At 38.3% G+C, this 20,797-nt stretch overlaps 1 protein-coding gene across 4 annotated transcripts in view; it reads left to right on the forward strand.

The window, feature by feature from the left end:
- Positions 1–9,508, forward strand: part of klhl13 (kelch-like family member 13) — a 38,186-nt gene extending 28,678 nt beyond the window's left edge. For all 4 annotated transcript variants that reach the window (XM_056397001.1, XM_056397003.1, XM_056397004.1 and 1 more), the window contains 2 exons: positions 2,881–2,994; positions 8,411–9,508. In XM_056397001.1, the coding sequence (XP_056252976.1) occupies positions 2,881–2,994; positions 8,411–8,898 (602 nt within the window). In that variant the 3' untranslated portion in view covers positions 8,899–9,508. The remainder of the gene's footprint in view (positions 1–2,880; positions 2,995–8,410) is intronic.
- The last annotated feature ends 11,289 nt before the right edge of the window (positions 9,509–20,797 follow it).

Below are 20,797 nucleotides of genomic sequence, written 5' to 3' on the forward strand. Positions count from 1 at the left end.
CGTAATATTTGTTTACTCTGGGCAGGTCATAGGGGTGTGGTTTTATTGTTACATCTGAAATGGCCAGATTATAGATAAAGAGGGAAAAGAATTTATTAAAAAAGGTTCACTACATCAAGATGGATATTTACAGGCAGAGGCTTTGAATCTTACCTGGTATACTTTGCATTTTTTCATTAGATAAGTTTTCTATTGATTTTAACTTTCAAAATGACAAAAATATTACATTACAAATAAGTGACATTAGTTTTAATCCAGATTTGTCAGACACATTATCCTATATTTACCCCATTGTAAGACCTTGTGTAGGTGTTTAAAAAAAAAAAAATAATAATAATTACAACATTGTTTACCTCAGTCACAAGAACGAGAGAAAATATTTTCTTACAAAGTGTTACATAGTCCTTTGATAATTATACAAGATTCTTAATTTTGTAAATGGTTAGCTGCACATTTTTTAATAGAAGAATATGTAAATTTGCTCTAATGATCTTTTGGGTTTAAATAGACTCTTTTATGACCCACTCTACTGAAGCAAAATGTACAGATCAGCAAAGATCACTAGGTCAGTGGTTCTCAATTTTTTTTTTTTTTTGCCTTGCCGCCCATTCAAACAAAGCATTATCTAAAGTTAAATTTAAAGTCTGAAAAAACAGAGCAAGATTTTGTGTTACACAGTGTTTTTCTTCTGTCATCTCCCTTGAAATCATCTGAGGTTATTGGGACCGATCAGGCTCCACAGATCATTTATAGTATCATTCCGTCCCAGCTCGGAGTCCTGACCCCTATGTTGGGAACCGCTGCTGTAGGTCAGAGAATAATGTTGCATAGTAACCACTGCCAGATATCACCAGCTACCAGCTTGATCCATGGAGTGTTTCATTCATTTTTGGCGAACAGCTTTCAGGAAGAGAAAATTCATGCTAATTAGGAATGTGACCTTTTCAGCTTATCATAGGAAAATATGATTAAATCTGATTGAGTGGAGAGGATATTCAATGTAAATCAGTGTACCTGTGAATTGAATTACTTAAACTGAGTGCCTGTTCATTTTTTATAAGTAAACAATTTAGTTAATTTGACAAGCTGTAATTTATTTATTGATATTGGTACATTCCTTTTTCAGTGCATTTGTACAATTTAACTACTGTGTTTTAGATCTGCTCAGTACAACTGTTGTTTTCTAATGTCTGTATTACTTCCACTGAGTGGCTGCAAGGTTTTGTGTACTGCTCAAGCTGACTTTGATGATAGCTGTTGAGCAAGTAGAGCAAGGTGTTCACTCATTTTCCCCGCTGAGATTTCCCCAGCTGGCCCAGAGATGCCTCACGCTCCTTTTTGGTCCTGAGCTTATTGCTGTCTTTTGGAACCAGTATGAATCATTTTTATGCTTCTGCACCAGCGTCAGCCAGGGCTGCAGGCATTATGTTTTCAGATCTGTCCCATTCTTATGAACATGATATCTCCACTCAAATTTCTTCAAATTTGGCACAAACATTTACTTGGTTTTGAGAATGAACCGATAAGATTTTGGTGGTCAAAGTCACTGGGACCTCACAAAAAACGTTTTTGGCCATAACTCATACATTCATATGCTAAATATGACACAATTTAACACCAATCTCTGAAAGGATAAAATTATAATATTTTATATCCAAATGGTCAAAGGTCAACTTCACTGTGACGACGTGATGACGATGTTCTGTAAAAACACCTCTGGCCTTATTCAATGCTGTAACTCAGAAATGGGAGGTTGTGACCATATTTCCTGCAACTTGGGTGGTTTGTGGAGGCATACAGATGTGAGGCAGTAATTCTAGCTTGTCTCCGAAATCACTCACTCATTCACTACTCCCTTCTCACTATCCAGGGAGTTCAATGCAGAGGACTATACAGTGAGCTCATCTGTGAAATGAACAAACAATTTTGGTCACTACTCTGGTAATTTTTGCACAGTTTTTCTGTCTTTCAGTATGAGCACAATGCATGATGGTATATATTGTTTGGTTAGTGACCATCAGTTGTACACAACTTTTCACGAAGTATTGTGGGATACTATGAGTCCTCTATATAGGGTATAATAATTCTCACTATACATTCGGACAGCACTACAAAATGGCAAACTCACTATATAGGGAGTAGTGAGTGATTTTGGACACAGCCCTAGTTTAATAATTTTTCAAGGTATTGATTTAACCAAAGTCTTTAAAAATGCAGAATTTTACTGCTTGAATTTATTCTCTGAGTTGCATTCATCCCGGCTTGTGACATGCAACCAAAAATGCAACACCACTGTATTCTGTTATCCAGCTGGGAAGCTAACAAGAACAAGAAGGTAACTCGATAGAGACATCTATGGTCCACAATCTTCTGCTAAAATGTACACTTGTGTTCAAAAAAGCACAAAGCACACATTCTATGTTGTAATGTTAAATTATAACACTTTGAGGTGACGATCCCTTGTTATTTAGGTCCACAGTTCTCCAGCTAGTTGTCTAAGTTGCTCTGCACCCAATCAAAACCCTTTTCCAGACAGACAGTGAGCCCACAAGCTGATGGACCGTGACTGCTCGGGAAGGGCTCACCTACAAGCATCACTCCTGAATCCCAGTGTCCCTATTCCTGGTTCTCACAAATAGAGTGAAACCATCCTAAGGGACCTTAAGATAAAGGATTTTACAATCTCCCTATTTCCTGTGCAGTCAGTGCATTCAGTGCTGGTGGCGTTATGGGGATGTGTACTCTGTATTTAAATCCGTGTTTTAGCTCCCACGCTGAGACCCTCCAAGGCCTCATTTGCTGCTGTTTGTCCTCCTTAGCTGTGTCTTGACCTACTTTCTACTAATACGTTCTCCTTTTTTTCATCTTTTTTTCTTCAAGCTACTGTGGAGTGCTACAACCCAAGGACAAATGAATGGACATATGTTGCCAAAATGAATGAGCCACATTATGGCCATGCTGGGACAGTGTATGGTGGTTATATGTATATTTCAGGTAAGTGACTCCAGGGAACTCAAGTCATTTCATTTGTAATAAGCCCAAATAAAGAGGGATGTGTAATGCTGTGGGAATGTGTATGAGTTTAAAAATGTACTTCATGTCTTTGAGTCATAATTGGAATTAATTGCTGTTTGTTGTGATTTCCAATTAGACAATTTTTTTTCCTCCCAAGTATTTCATGTCAGCAAACGGCTGATTACATCTTATTACATTCTAGGCCATTGAATCTATTCTGTGGTACCTCATCTCATACCTTTCCTCCATGATCCACTGCACGTATCATGTATTGCTATGAGTCATTGAGAGAGGGCTGTGTGTGTATTCTTGAGACACATGATTGACACATTAGAGGGCTGTAATGGAAGTAGGGTCACAACAATAAAACATAGGAAAGTATTATTAAAATGATTTCATAAGGAATTAGTGAGTTTAGGTTTTTGATTTAAAAAAAACAAAAAAAAAAAACACTTCCATACAGTACATTCTAGTGTGAGAGTTATGAGATTAGGTAAAATTGCTAACAGTATGCTAATGCTAGGTATCTGAGTGTCTTTAACATTTGGAGACTTTTGCAAGTCATTACTCAACAGGGTTGGGTTAGATTACTTTGAAATGTAGTCAGTTACTGAATTCAAATTATATGATAATTAGTATTACAATCCATTGGATAACAAAAAAGTAATCTAATCTCCACTTCCACAAATATTCCTTCTTCTCTTGAACCATCTCAAAACAATTTAAATGCAAATAAAATGCATTTAGCATAGTCAACATGTACATTTGGTCAAATCAAATTAATCTCACAAAAACATTACTGGCACAATCTACAGATGTACTGTGTGTATTTTACAAGAAAGCCCGTATCTCAGATGAGCTTTTCATTGGTTATCATAATTTTGAAATTGAAAAGATGAAAATTATGAAAATGTAATCATGTAATCCTTGACAGCGTAACAATGTAAAACTAATTGCACATTTTTTTCAAATGTAATCTGGGTTGATTATAGTTTTTTTTTTTTTTTTTTTTTTTTTTTTTTTTTTTTTTAATTCTGTTTACATAATCCGGATGTAATTCATGACTACCCAACCCTCACCTCAAACCTCACACACTTTGTTCATCGATGCTGAGCACCCAGGTGAGGTTAGCGTGAGTGTTGAGTGCACAGGGCAGAGGGTGGACACTGAGGTTGGGCCTTTTGGCAGTCAGTACTTTCTCTTTGGGGGTCACCTCATCGCTTGTTCACTTCATAGGATTGAAAACAAATCCTGCATTATGGAGATGAGCCCTAGTTTCTCAGTGTGACTAATCCAGAGCGATGCTACAAAGAAGGGGGGGGAGGCTGGAAGGGAAATTGGGAAGGATGGAGCAACGTAGAGGACTGAAGCTTGTGTAGGAGGTGTAACACAGAAGAGCGTGTGTTAATCCCTCCTGGCCGTGGATACTGTCATCCGTCTACAACACAGAAACATGAAAAAGATCCCCAAAAAAAGGGATCACAAGGTTTCCAGAAATATAGATTTTTTTTCTCTGTATATATTTTTTAGCATGAAAGAAAAAAATTGAATGAAGTTATCTCTTAATACATATACAACATACATATATATATATATATATGTGTGTGTATATATGTATATATATATATATATGAAGATCTAGTGAATATCTGTAAGCCCATCCCACCAAAGAAGTAAACATTGAAGTAACTATAAATAATAATGTAAGAATTTAAACTGATGCATTTCAGCATCTATGGAATATCTGAAAAGGCGGTATATTGACATTAAAATCAGGCTAGTGTTTTTAGCCATGGTGAATTAACTTACAACACCACCTGGGAAGCTTTGGTAAATGAAAATAAAATATTGAAAAGCTCTTAAGTAGTAAAGAGTAGTATTAAGCTTATTTACAATGTAAGGCGCTGACCAGCATACACACCGTTCTATTAGATACACTCCCTGATTTTTGATTACTGTGCACACCCCCAGTGAATGTAATTTCATAATCCACGGATTTCATTATTCCTGCAAACCTTTTATCAGTGGTGTTTAGTTCTGTACACGGCACATTAACTACTGTAGTAGCTCTAGTTATGTTTTTTTATAGATTCAGTTCCGTGAATGTTTTAGTATATACCCACGTAGTCTCTATTACCAAAGATTGATCTTTGTTTTTTATTTTATTCTAATTTTAATTTTTTTTAATGAATTGGAGTGCTGCAGGAAGAATAGTCACAGTGTGTATGCATGTGAAAAGTTAATAATCCGTGTAGCCCCTTTAATTTCATTTATTATTATCTAATGCAGACTGAAACAGGCCATAACGTAATATATACCTTCATACATGATTATGATGATTTACATAAACAAAAAGCAAAACTTTTAAAACATTTTTAATTAGTTAGTATTTCACTTGGCAAGCACAAGAACTGGGGCATATTTGGGACCAGACAAACCCCATGATTTGGCAAGCCTGACATTGCAGTGGAGGAAAAGATGAAAGCCACATTTCCACTTTGTAAAATAAACTGAAATGATGAATAACATAATAGTCACGGACTAAGCTAATCTGCTGGTAGCCAGCTGTTTCTCAATCTCTGCCTCAGGCTGCACTCTGCGGTACATGGTATTTATTGCTCACCCTTTTGATATAGTAATGGATTCCTATTTTGTTGGCATCATGTTTCAGTGGTGCAGTTAATAGAAAGCCAATAGCTTGGTAAATTTCGCTATTGTAACAGCTGGCTGAGCTGTGACACAATGTCACGCTTTGCACCTGCAGTAACTAAAACTGCATGTGTGGGGGAAAAAAAAAAAGATCATTTGTAGGATCAGGATAGAGCTGGTCAAGCAGTTTTGTGAAAACATCTGTGGGTTACAACCCAAGAAAGAAACATGCATGGCTCATAGGAACAGACAGTAGTGCTTTTAATGCAAAGGGTACAGGTAAACGAGCATTTCCCATTTGAGGAATTTTGTTGCACTTAGGCCCTACCTTAGTGCCCACAGTCCCAGAGGTTACAGTCTAGCTGTGCTGCGCTGTCTGAAGGTATTCTGTCAACTGGATGAACCTGACAAATGCACTCAGCCCGCAGACCATCACAGCTCAAGTGGTGTGGCAGAGTTCAGACATGAGTACTGAACCGGTGCAGAGCCACACTGCCTCTGGTGCACAGTCTTATCTGAGAGATTAATATCTGTATGAAAAGCCTGTGGTCTTACAGTTCATTTTTTAGTTATTTATCTACAAAAAGGACACTGCATGCTTTGAGTAATTTAGACTTGGGTGTCGTGACAGACCAGAGTTATGATTATGATGATTTGTGATAATTTCAAGTCATTTTCCAGTGATTTGCTGTGGTATGTGCAAGAAAGCTGTTTTTTATAGCCTCATAACTGAGTATTTTATACAGAAAAGAGTGATGATCTGTAATGTCTGCATGCATCCTCCCCACTCAATCATAGTTGAAATACTACCTTTATTGACATACTCTAATTGCAGCTCTTACAAACAATGTGGGGATTGGTTAAGACTGTCCCTGTTTACTATATAGAGCACTGCAGTATATTCCTCCTCTGCCATTTTATTTGAGTGTGAACTTTATGCTCAATATAATAAACTGAAAAAATTCTCGCAATGGAATAAATGCACACCTCTTTCTGTTTACAACCCCACAGTGCAGTGTGTGCTATAGATGTAGAAATTACAGTCGTATGACTCAACATCTGTTAGTGATGACCCAAAATGAAGATGATTCATAAGTGTCTGAAATTTCGATTTCCTGCTCACTACAGAGTAAATAGCTGTCTATTGTATAGAGCTTAGTGAATGTAGGTATTGAGCAATGCAGTGGTTTTTAGACACAGCTGAAACTTGTTTGTTTGATCGTATGTTTCTGCAGAGACTGATACCCAAACTGAAATGTCAAAATGCTGTAAAATCAACTTGCCAGTATGACTTGAGGAGTGTGATGACAGTCAGTGGAGTGAGTGAATAAGGACCCTAAATGAAAAACACTGGGTTTGAACTTGATATAAAGAAATAAAGTGAAATTAGGAGCCAATGAGATTTCATTAGCTTTTACAATCTATACATTGATCACTATATGCTAATGTCCATTGATACGTTCCTGGCCATCCTGTAGAAAAATGATCAATCGTAGCTGTAGCTTGGTTGTGTCTTTTAGCAATGTGCAACCTTGAGGGATCTGACTGTGCATTTGTTTGTTCAGAGACCAGTACAGATCATTAGAAGTTGATATTTATGTTTAAATTATATTTTTAAATGTCTTTAAATGGTAAACTACTGGCATATGTAGCAGACAGTGTAAACAATAACCCAGTCTCTCCTGCGCTGTCTGAAGAAGGGCAAAAGCTTTTAGGCTCAATTTGGCAAAGCCTTGTCCACTCTAAATGTCTCACTAATGGCACTGATTAGATATTAGGACAGTGGGATACTGATCAGACATCGTCGTATCAGGGAAAGGCCAAAGCCCTTAAACTGAATCAGAATAGCAGCAGGGCCTCTTGAGAGGAATTAGGAGGGCCCTGCGCTAACTCCAGCACTGTTCTCTTGTCAGGATTTTAATAGCAGACTTGTCCCGTGGACTACTTGGATAAAGAAAATGGATAGTCAGACTATCATTGGATTTGATCAGAGGAGGCGCAGCATCACAGATCTGAGTCATGGCGGCTGAATAGACAGCTTAGGCTGCAACAATAAACCAAGCACACGAGCAGTGGGCAGCAGCAAAAGAGGGATACTGCCTGTATTCGGCATGCTCTGCAAATCTTCGCTGCATTTGCTCCTAGTCAGTCTGCCCGGGGGGGGGGGGGCTGGCTTCCACCCAAATGCATGCTGGGATTGTGTTCCTCTTTATTTTAAGCCTTCCCTGTAGACATGTCCTGTTTTTTTTTTTTTTTTTTTTTTTTTCTCTCCTCCCCACTTTCCCTCAGCTTTTTGTGTCCCAGCGTCTACAGACTGTGCGTATGTGCATGAACGCTTTGTAATGGTGTTCCCCTTTGTACTGAGTGCTCATCATCAGCATTATTTCATGCTGTAGAAAAGAGGCTAAATGAATATTGATATCACTCTAGTTTGTAAAATTAGGGTTTACCCTGTATATTGGTTGTTGAGTTTGAGAAATAGCGATTGTGAGAAGGCAAGATTTAAAAATATACAACCTTAATCCTGATTCTTGGTCTTCATAATGCTACTGAGGCAAATGTGACCATTTCCAGTGTTATGGCTGGTGCTCCACATGGCCCACATAAATGACCATGTAGGTTGACATGGGTCAATGAGTCACTGATTGGTCTGATTGACAAGTCTATAAAACTCTTTTCCTCCCCCAAATGATCAGTGTGGAGGCTAATTTGTGCTTTTTCTTTTTTTTTTTTTTTCTCGCTGCAGGGGGAATCACTCATGACACTTTTCAGAAGGAACTGATGTGCTTTGACCCAGATGCGGACAAATGGACTCAGAAAGCACCCATGACGACAGTACGCGGCCTGCACTGCATGTGCACGGTGGGGGACCGTCTTTACGTGATCGGGGGCAATCATTTCCGGGGCACCAGCGACTACGACGACGTGCTGAGCTGCGAATACTACTCCCCCGCCCTCGACTTGTGGACACCTATCGCTGCAATGTTGCGAGGCCAGAGCGACGTGGGCGTGGCCGTGTTTGAGAACAAGATCTATGTGGTGGGGGGCTACTCGTGGAACAATCGCTGCATGGTGGAAATAGTACAGAAGTATGACCCTGAGAAAGACGAATGGCACAAAGTGTTTGACTTACCTGAGTCGCTGGGCGGGATCCGAGCCTGCACACTCACAGTTTTCCCCCCTGAGGATATTTCAAGCTCGCCCTCCAGAGAGTCGCCCCTCTCAGCACCTTGATGAGTAAAGGGGGAGGGGGGGCACTTTGCTCATACCCCCATCACCCCTTGTCACCCCCAACCCCCTCAACAAACACACCTTATAGACATTGTTTGCACTTCCTCTTTGGACTACATCTGTACTGCATCCCCAAGTATCCCCTCCACCTCCACTTCCCCTCAAGCTGTGCAGAAACCCCTCCCCAAGTGGTTAAACCTACATACCGATACGGATTGGCAACCTAATTACATGTTAATGTTGCATACTCGGTATATTTTGGCAGGAAATACCTTGACTTGAAAAGTGACTTTGCAAATCAACTTTTCTACCTGATGTCTACAAAGTTTTTCTTATGTCTTGTTTCTTTAGGCGTTCTACATTGAGATGCTGACTACCACACTTGACAGTCTCTTCTAGTCTATGCCAGGTTAGATGCAGGTGACCCGGAGAGAGCAGAAGCGTAGGGACAGTCGAGCTCTAAAACACAGCTGGTTTTTAACTCAGGGGTTGGCCCCGGCCCCATCGACGTCTGTCTCTCTTACAGTTTCAGTTATTACCTGCTATTGCTATGGAACTGTTAACAAAATGGTGTTTTCTAAATTTAATAAACATGATTTTGAAAGTAATTAAATGTTGTTGTCATTACTGACTACAGCAGATTCAGGATGGTCCTCAAAACCCCCAAAAGTGGAATTGATTGACTTAAATGATATGCATCCATATGGAGATTTCACAGAGCTCTTTCCACAGAATAGAATAGAATAGAATAGAATCAGTTTTTGTCGTGATATGTTTTTGGTGGATAATTAGTAGACTGGTTTGCCTTGGATTTGATCTCATACGTACAGTTTTGTTGATAATTTCAGTGAGGCCTCCTGACTCTGCTACAATATGCGTGGTCATTAATCAGCTGTGGGGGAGAAGATGGCTTCCTCTGTCTTTGTTTAGTAAACTTCACTGCAATGAATGATCTGCAGAGGTGTTGTTTGCAGGGAATGGTCAGTTTGCTTACCTGATAGTTGCAGATTACACTGCATGGTTGGACATAGACATTTAGATTAAACATTCAAATTCTTAGTCTGGTTTGCTACAGTACAATCAAGACTAGCAGGGACATTCAGTGCTTTTCCAATCTCTACCTTGAGTTAAATATCAGCCTTGTCACTGGTGAGAGGCTTGTTCCTGACATGTGCTCATGTCAGCTAAAGAGAATTGTTAACATCATCAAACTGCCCTCCACCAACATACACATCACACCGCTGACCAGTGTGAACTGGAAACTGGCACTTCCGCCACTGTCGCCTCTCCTCCTGGCATCAAGACAGACGGCAATGTCGCCCACAGTCTGCCCACCTGCTCCTGGACGATTAAAGCCTTAATAGCAGCATATGGTGTTCGAGACGTCTGCCTCATGTTGTTACCAGGAACAAAAGGTTTGTGTAATCATCAGGTGAGTTTAGTCTGGAGCTTTAAATCCTCATTATATTCTCATTATATTCTATTAATGAAATGCTGCAGTGGTGCTCCTGGTTTCAAATTTTAATGCCTGTCTCTGCGTTGTTCATGGCAACAGGATTTCAACTGTAGGACTGTCATTATATTTGGTTATTTTACATGTCTGAAATTCATGACCTGGATGTTTTGTTTTTGTGCCTTTTTTTTAATGATTCACTTTTAGCTTTTAAAGCTCTTTGTGTTACATTTTCTTTCCAAAATCTTCATAACATGTCATATACGGTTGTTCTGTTCTTTTACCAATGAGTCTTGTTGTTTTTAGTTATTTTGAAGCATTGTCACATTGTTCTGAGAGGTGCTATGTTAATACCTTTTTTGTGACATTTCAAAAGCTCTATTTTGCGCGGCAGGTTATTGTTAAATCCTTTTGGTGATGGAGCAGTTTGAATCATTCTTCCAAATTTAAAAATAGGCAGGTTGTAATCCTATAATGGAAAGTCACTGAATGAACAGAAGAGCAAAACTGTAACGGGCTCAGCTGCTGGTGAATGCATTCATAACAGAAGACGGGAGAGGAATTTAGTGCCATCCTTCACTGAAAATAAATCATCCACTGCTAACCATCTACCCTCTGTATTACCTGGATTTGGAGGCAGGAGAGTCTAAAGAGAGGACGGGAGTGGTGCTGGATATAAATCAAACCCACAACCATAACAGGGACCCTGATGAGAAGGCAAAACAGGATCAGTTAGGCAAGTAAGGGACTGAAAATATGTTGCCTGTTGTCAATACTGAGTAGTCGCCCAAACATCTCTGATGGCTGATATTCTAAACCATCTTATATAAGCGTAACTGCAACAATTTAAAACTCAGAATTTTTGGCAAATCAAGGTTTTTACATATGTTGTGACATACACTCTGTTTTTAAAATACAATTTGTTGTAAGAAAATGTTTTCCGTTTGAGGCTTTGCTTAGTAAAAGGCCTCCCTAGGAGTGGGCGATGATATACTGTGAGATGATGTAAATTTGCCAGCCATTTGAGATTTTGCCATACTGTTTCATACTGATGCATTTATCTCTTTAATAATATCTCTGGATGTATTAGGCCTGTTGCAGGCAGATTTCCAAATCCATGCAGGGCTTTAAGGCAATATTGGATTTTTGGCCACGCCAGTCTCATGGCACTGGGGATGCTAATGTTGGTCTGTTGATCAGTCAGTTGGATATTTTTTTTTTTTTAGTTGAGACTGAAATATCTTAAACACTGTTGGATGGATTGACATGATATTTTCTTCAGACATTCATGGTCCCCAGAGGATGATCTATGCGAATTTGGTGATACCGTTTTTTTTTTTTTTTTTTTTTTCTTCCAGCGCCACCATGAGGTTGCCTTTTTTAGTTCTCTCAACCATTGGATGGTTTGTCGTGAAATTTTGTGACATTCATGGTCCCCAGAGGATGAATTGTAAAATCTTTTATTCCCTAGTGCCGTCACCTAGTCCGAACGTTTGTTTTTTTTTATATCCGATACTTTAGTTTATGACCAAATACCTGCAAAACTAATGACATTCCCATCAGTCTCAGCTGTATTTTGTCTTTGGATCTAAATAGCAAATGTTGGCTAATTGACAAAACTAAGATGAGGAACGTAGTAAACATTACACCTACTTGCCAGTATAGCTGTAGACTCTTAGTCTTGTATGATTTTTGCAAAAATGAGAAGCACCTTGATTACTCATGTTTAATTCACTGTTTCTCAACTGGTTTTCTAAAAGAATTACTATATCCCCTTATTTATCCATATCAATATAAAATTACTTATACCATGTTGGAGGATTTTATCTATGTTGCCACACTCTTTTCCTTTGGTAGTTCCAGCAGTCAAACCAGACAGAGAGCAGCCTGAGTTTTACAAAAGCACTCTGCTGTTCTCAGACATATTTTAAAGCATTAATTGATTTTTAAATGGATTTGAGAGTTACATGCACTGACATTTTAATGGCCATCAAGAGAAATCTTTTTGGACAGTGCAGTGCACTTTAAGGACAGATTTGAAAGAAAAAGAAAAAATCACCTTCAGCATATCTACAGTGTCTGTAGATATGCAGCACATGATGTTCCAGATCCAGTGTGTAATTCCTGCCACATGGCTGCATTGCTTCCTGGTATTTATGCAAGCCAGTGTCAATATTACATGATACAGAGCTTTGTGTATGCTGAAGACTGAAGGCTTGGGTTTTTAATGAACAATGTGTCCTCAGTGCTAAAGCAAAGAGAACTGGAGCAAGAAATTACAAGCGTTCACCACTCCCCCACCCCCTCCCCCTACCCTCCGCTTCACTACCTGTGTTTCTCAGTGGATTTCATCACCACTAGAGGCATGTTCACTTGATTCATGAAGCAGATAAAAGAGGTGCGTGTGGATTACAGCCTGACTCTTGACACATGAACACAGCACACATTTGTGGCTCGGTGTGTCTCCAGACAGCTCCTCCTCTCTCATCTCATCCCAGCCAGAAAATGACCTAGATTCTCCAGGCTGCTGGATGTGTTTACATACACAGCACACTGATGACATTGTCAGTCAGAAAGCATCGCTCTCAGCAGCGAGGAGAGGGATGCTCTTACTGTAACTAAAGCTCCGATTCGCCTCTCGTCATGATAAAATACTCTGCAGAGCCACAGATCCCTGCTGTCCTCTGACTGCATAGATGATGGTGTTAATGGCTATTGATCCTTCTGTCTGGCAGCCTGCCAAGATATCCTGATGTTACTCCTGCAAGATATATTTATTTTTGCAATCACAAAATGCCTCTCATTATCAGACTCCACAAAGGTTTTAGCTCTCAGATAAAGTTTACATCTCTCTTTTCTCTCTCATCATGAATATTCAGAAAAGGTCAAGTCCTTGCTCTCCTCTCGAGCTCTCTATCCCCCGTGACTGTGTCCTGAATTATCTGTCCCTAATTCATCTCTTGTTCCAGTGCTTGTTCCTGCCCTGGCTGTAGTCTGTGCTTTTTTTTTTTTTTTAATAATAGCAGAGGTGGGAGGGGAGTTTTGGATTTGTTTTGTTCAACATCTGGCCATGTATTAGTCCTAGATTTGAGTTTATGCCTCAGTATCTCATCTGCAGATATTCTATGTGTAAGCTTGCATGTGTGGATTGAAGCTCCTAACACATTATAGAATGTAAAGCTCACCATTTTAACCTTAACTAATGTGCACAAAACTACCTCCCTGCATCTTGTATTTGAAAGTTGCCGCATTGTTGTCGTGATGCTGGTGAAGAGGCACTGCTCTTCAGTTTTTTGGACTTTTCTGAGTTCACTTCCAGCTTCTCATGCACGTTTCCTGGAGCGGAGATTTCATGACAGACTGACAGCCTGTCCAAGGTGTCTCCCTACCTTCAACCCAATGCATTCTGGGATATGCTCCAGTGCCCCCTTGACAATGAAAAGGAAAACGCAGGCAAAGAATATAAATTGGGGGGCGCACGGGTAGAGCTGTGCAGTTCGTACACTGTCAGCTTTAAACTGTGAGTTTCTCCTTTTGAGGCGACAACGAACAACATGTTATTTTATAAAGTGAATTAAGAGCCACTTCCTCCGGATCAGCTGAGAAGAGCGGGCAAACTGGAACAGTGCAGCTGCTCTGGGAGAAAACTACTTAACCTCACATGGTTAAATACAGCTCCAGCTCCAGCTGAATGTCCCTCCAGATTTCCTCTGCTCTTAAAGATTTAGCAGACAGCACCTGAACTGGAGCTGAAGCCTTTTTACAAACTCAAGGACAGCAGAGGAGCGGCCAAACATTTAAAGCATATAAACAAAGCTAACACATGTCGATTCTGAAAACGTGCCAACATTTTTCTTTTACATGCAGCCGGCTAGTTTGACAAGATGATATTATGTACAAAAATAAAATGAAGGGAAAAAATGATAAATGAGCTTGGATTGTTGCAGTAATTTATATGATATAGATGTTGATGTATGTTGTGTCATATTCAAACTCGTCAGATTTGAAATATGAACAAATTATTACGAATTCTGATGAAATTACAGGACATATCCTTAAATAAAAAGGCTGCAAATCACACGGTTATCATGAATCGTCTTTCAGCATGTGCTATAATATTCTGCATCCGAATGATGAACCTTTCCTCTCATGTTGGGAACTTGAATTACATCTGCATTTGAAACACTGCTCTTTTTTTTTTTTTTTTTTACAGGTTTGTTTTCGCTCTTTATTCGTGTTATTAATTTGTTCACATTTGTTGTTGTTACAAATATCAAAAATATTCATCATGTTCTTATTCAGTGTGTGCCTCTAAATCACAGAGATCTTCAGTGTGTCCAATAAAAATTTCAGTTACTGCACAAAGAATAACAGTCCTGTCTTTCTATAGCAAAGCAAACTGAGGCATGAAAATCTAAAAACTGAGAAATCATATTCTCCTTTGATTTCAAAGTTGGCCCTTTATAATCGGAGTGGACTCTTCTCGTGTGACTGAAAGATGATGCGTTATAATCTGGCAAACTGGTTTTGAAAACTTGTGGCGTCTGCAAACACCATGAACTTGAGTTTTTGATGTCTCCACGTCCATCCACCGGACACTAAAGAGGTGAAGGTACTCGTGCTCATGACAGGGCTGATGCCAAAGTGATTGATAACTCTCCAAGCTGAGCTCAGTTTCAAGCTCCTCAGCTCTGTCCTGTATAAAGCCAGGTTGCCATGGTTACCCTAGCTCTTCATACAAGGAAATAGGGGGGAAAAGGGGAATTTCTTCCTCATATCCTTTATGAAATGCTCCTGCTGAGCTATCCTGGGGAACTGAGGGGAGAACACTGACCTGCTTGTCGTAGTGAATGATATTTTTTGGGGGGGTAAGAAGCAGTGACAGGAAGCAAACATTTAGCAGCCTCTTCAAACACAAACTCATCCTCTCTGCTGTGATGGAGAACAGATCACTTCTGCAAACTCATTTTCATCCCATTTAGAGCAACTAATCAATCACTGAGAGCATACCAGAGGAGGCTTTGATATCTCCAGTGCTCTTTGCAATAATGACCTCTAGTGGTCCCTGTGAAAATAAAGAATGGTAGCTCTGACTCGCACTGAGCACATTTTGAAAGATGTCTGGATGATGAAACATATCGCGCTCTTGTTTTTTCATCATCAACGATGCCAAAAGAGGAAATGTAATCTAACATACGCCTTGCTGCATTTACATAAACCCTGATCATCCTTCCAGTAACATTGGAGTTACACTCAGAGACAGAAGTTAATCTTTTTATTTTCAGAGTTGTGGTTAGAGCCAAGGCAGACACAGTCTAAGACATAACAGGAGTAAACAGGATTAGATGCCTGTGGGGGGTGGAGGGGAGATCAGTTTCTACCACCACCCACTTAGACCCGCAGTTTCCTCTGATGAAGGCCACAACACGGTCCAGAGTCCCCTTGTTTTTAATGCTGAATGACACCTAGCTCATTTTGTATTTATTCTTTGATTGGCACCTTTTCACTTGCCTTTCTTTTTAATTCATTGTGCTGTCGACAAAACGCTGAGAGGGCTAAATAAAAGGAAGCCTTTCTACATATGAATAAAACCAGTATGTGTTCATAGTTCTTGGCTGAGAATAGAGGATGGTTTAGTTCCAATAATGGACACTGATGGATGCGTGACCTACTTTGAACATTTTATGCCCTGTAAAAGCTGACCCCAGTGGGCAGAGAAAGCAGCCATTAGTGCCCCTGCTGGTGGAATACTAATGATAAAAAAGAAAAACATTTATTGTCCTGGTGCCAAATGCAAATTAATTTTTCATGAATAATTAATTGCCTGAAAATGAATGAAGGTTTTGAATAGGTACAAGTATAATGTTATGAGATGAACATAATATTACAACCTATGATTACTTTCATTGCAGTAAAGCCTCTTAGAGCCTCGGCTACAAGCTTTTGCCCTGAAAAAGGAGGCTGGGTTTATTTAGACATGAAATATTCACTCCTTATATAATGTAATGTCATATACAATACGGAGGGTTGCCTAAATAATGTAAACACAATAATTCAAACTTGCAAAAGCTGCTAAAAATGAGGTCAAACCTCTTTTTACTGTATACAGTTTATTCATCATACTGAAGTTTAGTCTCAACCTCAGCAGCTCTTCATCTTTGCCAATTCTTTCTTTTTGTTAAACGTATGTTCTCATGGTCATTATTATTATTATTATTAATGTTGTTTTCATCATCATCATTATCATTATTGTATATTTTTTATTTACACTCAAGTAGAATTCTGAGGTAATTCTGATGTAATTTACTCGATTATTTTTATTTTATGCAACTTCTGCTTTACTGATTAGAATATTATGCTTTTTATTTTGTATCTATTTACAGCTGTTAACTTAGCATATTCATATTTTACATACCAGACCTACAATTATCTTCAAAAATACAATATGAGTAATATGAATACGTTATGATTACCTCAATGTCAACCAACTACAACATTAAAATGCTTCTTACATGTTACTGCATGAGAAATAACATACAATAATAACACTTACAGGGGCGACTTTGCATAATGATTCATTTCACTTCTGACACTTTAGCCACATTTTACAGAGAATATTTGCATATATTTATCTAAAAAAACCAGGACTTTTACCTGTAATAAAAATATTTGTCTTTCTCCTCTTTTCTACCATGTCAATTTCTACATACACTACTTATCTATATATTGCATTTTTATATTCACCAATAAGTCATATACTTTTATATTCACTAATGGTTTGTGCATACTAGACTCCACTCAATAAAAAATGTTTTTTTTGTTTAGACACTGTAGTATCGTTACCTTTACTAAAAGCTATGTACAGTGTTTTACAGTGTCTAGAAACAGCATTGATGAGAATGAACCAAAACAGTAAAGTTGAAGGCATGAAAGCCAAAACTGTGAGAGCTGAAAGAAGCTCAAATGTCCCACAGAGCTGTGGGAAACTGCGGTCAGGTCAAGCTTTGAATTTGTCAGGATGCACAACAGCTTTCATTCCCCACAGTCATTCGATCCACTGTTAATGTAAAATATTGATTGGAACAGCTGTAAATAAAGTATCCAAATACTTCTCACATCTCTCATTTTGCAATATTGACTGGTGCACTTGCAGCTGAGAGCAGGTGACTGAGCCACTTTGAAGATCTGTTGTGTCTCATGTTGCTTTGAAACCTCACATTTCAAAGTGCTGTTTCCCAGCCAGCAAAGGCTTTTAATTGCCTCTGAGCCTGATATGATCCAGTTTTGTAGACATAATAATTATTTTGATTATGCCTCTGTTGTCTTAACATCCTTTTCTGCCCTTTAGTACAGTCAGGCTTCTTCTCTCTGGATTGAATGTCGCCAGCAAATGGCAATAAGGTAACTGTCTTTCCCCAAGTCTGGAGGCAGTTAAAGGCCTGTAAAAGGTACTTTTTATATGAATGATGATATAGGGTATTATACCACTTCAGTTCATGGATATCTGCTTAAATAAAATACCAGTACCACTTTACAATAAGACTACCCTTATAAAGGATTTACGATTGGTTTATAACTAGTTTATTAATTAGCTTGTTGACATTTTATAAATCATTTATAAGCTGTTATTACACTAGATAAAAAGAGCGACAGTGACCTGCCAAATAGTGAGCCCACATTTATCTGCACTGTTAAGCCTCATATCTCATTAGTTTCTGATCTTTCTTTGTTTTCTACATCCTCCAGCATTTGTACCTGTCTGCTTCATCACATATTTAATAAATGGTTATAAATGGCAGTAACTCATTAGTAAGATTAATGAGTAGTAAACATTAACTTGATCGTGAAAAATAGTGAGCCTGCATCTATGTGTGAAAACTGTGTTGATTTATAAAGTGTTAACAACCAAATTAATAACCTAATTATAAACCATTTATAAATCCTTTATAAGGGTAGTGTTACTGTAAAGTGGTACCAAAATACCTTTGTCTCTGTTGTAAAAAATGGCTTTGATGGAAAAAAGCATCAGCTAAAAGTCTTGGATTACATCATGTCCCTTGAACATGTCACTTCTGCTCCAGGGCCTACGTAACATTTTTATATATAGTAGAGCTAATAATGTGAGTCAGTTCTTGCAACGCTGTCTGTTTAACCATAATTTGCCACATAACATAATGCAACACCTGCAGGGAGAATCCAAAACTTCATAAATGTACATAAAAACACGTCAAGCATCGGTTCATTTATTACACAAATACTGATTATTGTCCTGGTTAGTCACACAGGCACAGTAACAAATACACACAGCCTGAATTCAGCTGATTCAGTGTTCTACAGGTGATCGCTCTTCCGGAGAAGGAACATGAGTCACTGGATGGCAGAATGAGATATCAGTGATTCAACATGACTTGTCCCGAAAGAGAAGTATCCACATCCTTGTTGCAACATTTGGCCGCAGTTACAAAAACAGTGACCACTACCAACGTCATATGAGATTCATCAGTATCGTTACCTGCTTTGTCTTAAGGTGCTTAAAGTGCCAAACAGTTCGCCAGAGAAGAAGAATTAATGGTAACATTTCTTTCACTTTCAGTTCTTCACATCTGTGCGTCTTCCAGATAATTCTTTCACTTAATTCCTTAAGTCAAAAGCTGTTTGGAGAGGCTCTCTGCCGGCTGGGGAGGTGTGTTATCTATCTTTGCAAGAATGTGGAATTTTTCCACTGTCAAACTCATCAGATTTATTACAAGCACAAAATATCCCCAAAAATTCAGCATGATTAGCAAATCCTGTTAGTCTGTGTATTTCCTGTGCCATATATTCATTAATTATCAGTTATTTTGCTTTTTATTTAATTTATGTATGAGTTTATGTGTGATTAAAGTCATTAGATTACATTTTTAATTAGGAAATTTGATTAATAAATTAATCCTCAAATTTGTCCACACAAAACAAGCCTGAATTTCAATCAGTAATGGGATTCTTACCAAGAAGAATAACATCACCGGTGTATGGAGGAAAAGAAAGGCCGGAAGAATTTGAGTTTTATAAACAATTGAATACCCAATTTGGAAACTGAATCACTTGATACTGAAAATCAAATATTGAATTATTTTACCCTGATAAGGGTAATGCAGTCTTGAAGGTTGTTGTTGTTGTTGTTGTTGTTTTAATTCAAGTGTTTAATAATCAAAAACTACATTCACATTGTTTAAATGGTTGTTGTGTGATCTAAAAATCAAGTTGCTCTAATCGTATTGGTGATATTCAGATACTGCAGCTGCACAATTGAATTTTCATCTGAATTTGTGAACCAGATAAATAAAACCAAGTTTTTCAAACAGAAACACTTGAAATCAATTTCTTGATATTTGAGAGTTCAGACATAAATTCAGAAATACAATTTTCAACTTAAAAGATTTCAAAGCAATATATTTGGGATTTTGGTTTTATTGTTCTGCAGTAGTTACATTTTATTGATAGGTATTTTAAATTGCTCTTAAAATTCAAATCATTACAGACCTGTTTTTACTTTCATACCAGCAGATTATGAGGGTCTCTTAAAGAGAAAATGGTGCCATTTATCAAGTCCCCTCTAAATATTCTTTATAGGCATGTAATATTTCTATTTTAGCTTGATGTCACAGATTACTTGGCTGTTTCTTATGATCAAAAAGCTGAGAAGCATTCAACAGCAGCATCAGATGCTATGAAGGCTACACCCAACTCCCTAATTTTAGCTGAATGACTGGATACCAGTTTTCTCATTGAGAACTTTTTAACCTTGTGTAATATTGCTGATTGTGTAGGCTACATTCAAAAACATTAAAAGTTTCATTAAAATTGTTTATTAAAAAAAGGCAAACCACATCAATGTTGAAATAAGATTCATATTTTTCACATGTTGTTCTGTCCTGCCTAGTTTAGTTAAACTTATTCTGCATTTCCTTCAAGTACATTACATCTCGATCTGTGTAAAACAGGCTGCTGCGACCACATGATATTACACACGTTTTTTGCATTTCTTCTCATGGTGGCCCATTCTTGTAAAGATTTCCCTCCCAGTTTGAGAGTGGCTGCACTCAGACTGAATGTGTGTCATAAAAGCAACATCTTCAGGCCATTTCAGTGGCAGAAATAAACAGTTAGTTGTGTCTCCAAATTACAGATTTTAGATGACTTTCTTCAGGTCTGTGTGGTGTAAATTGTGCAGTGAGGTTGGAATAAGAAAGATGCCAGAAGCGGTGGAACAACTCCATGGCAGCAACCAGAGCAAAAAGGAATTATAACATGGCTTCAAGACATGCAGATGGAGGCTTGAACATGAGATAAATTGGGAGGATTTAACTATCGGACTTTCTTCTCTTTCTCATCATGGCAAAGAAGAAAAATAAAGCCTGAAGCTGCTCATAGGCCCAGTGCTGGATGACTGGAAGTGTCAGCTGGAAT

This window comes from Seriola aureovittata, chromosome 15, assembly GCF_021018895.1.
Source record: "Seriola aureovittata isolate HTS-2021-v1 ecotype China chromosome 15, ASM2101889v1, whole genome shotgun sequence".
In the NCBI taxonomy this organism is placed as follows: Eukaryota; Metazoa; Chordata; class Actinopteri; order Carangiformes; family Carangidae; genus Seriola; species Seriola aureovittata.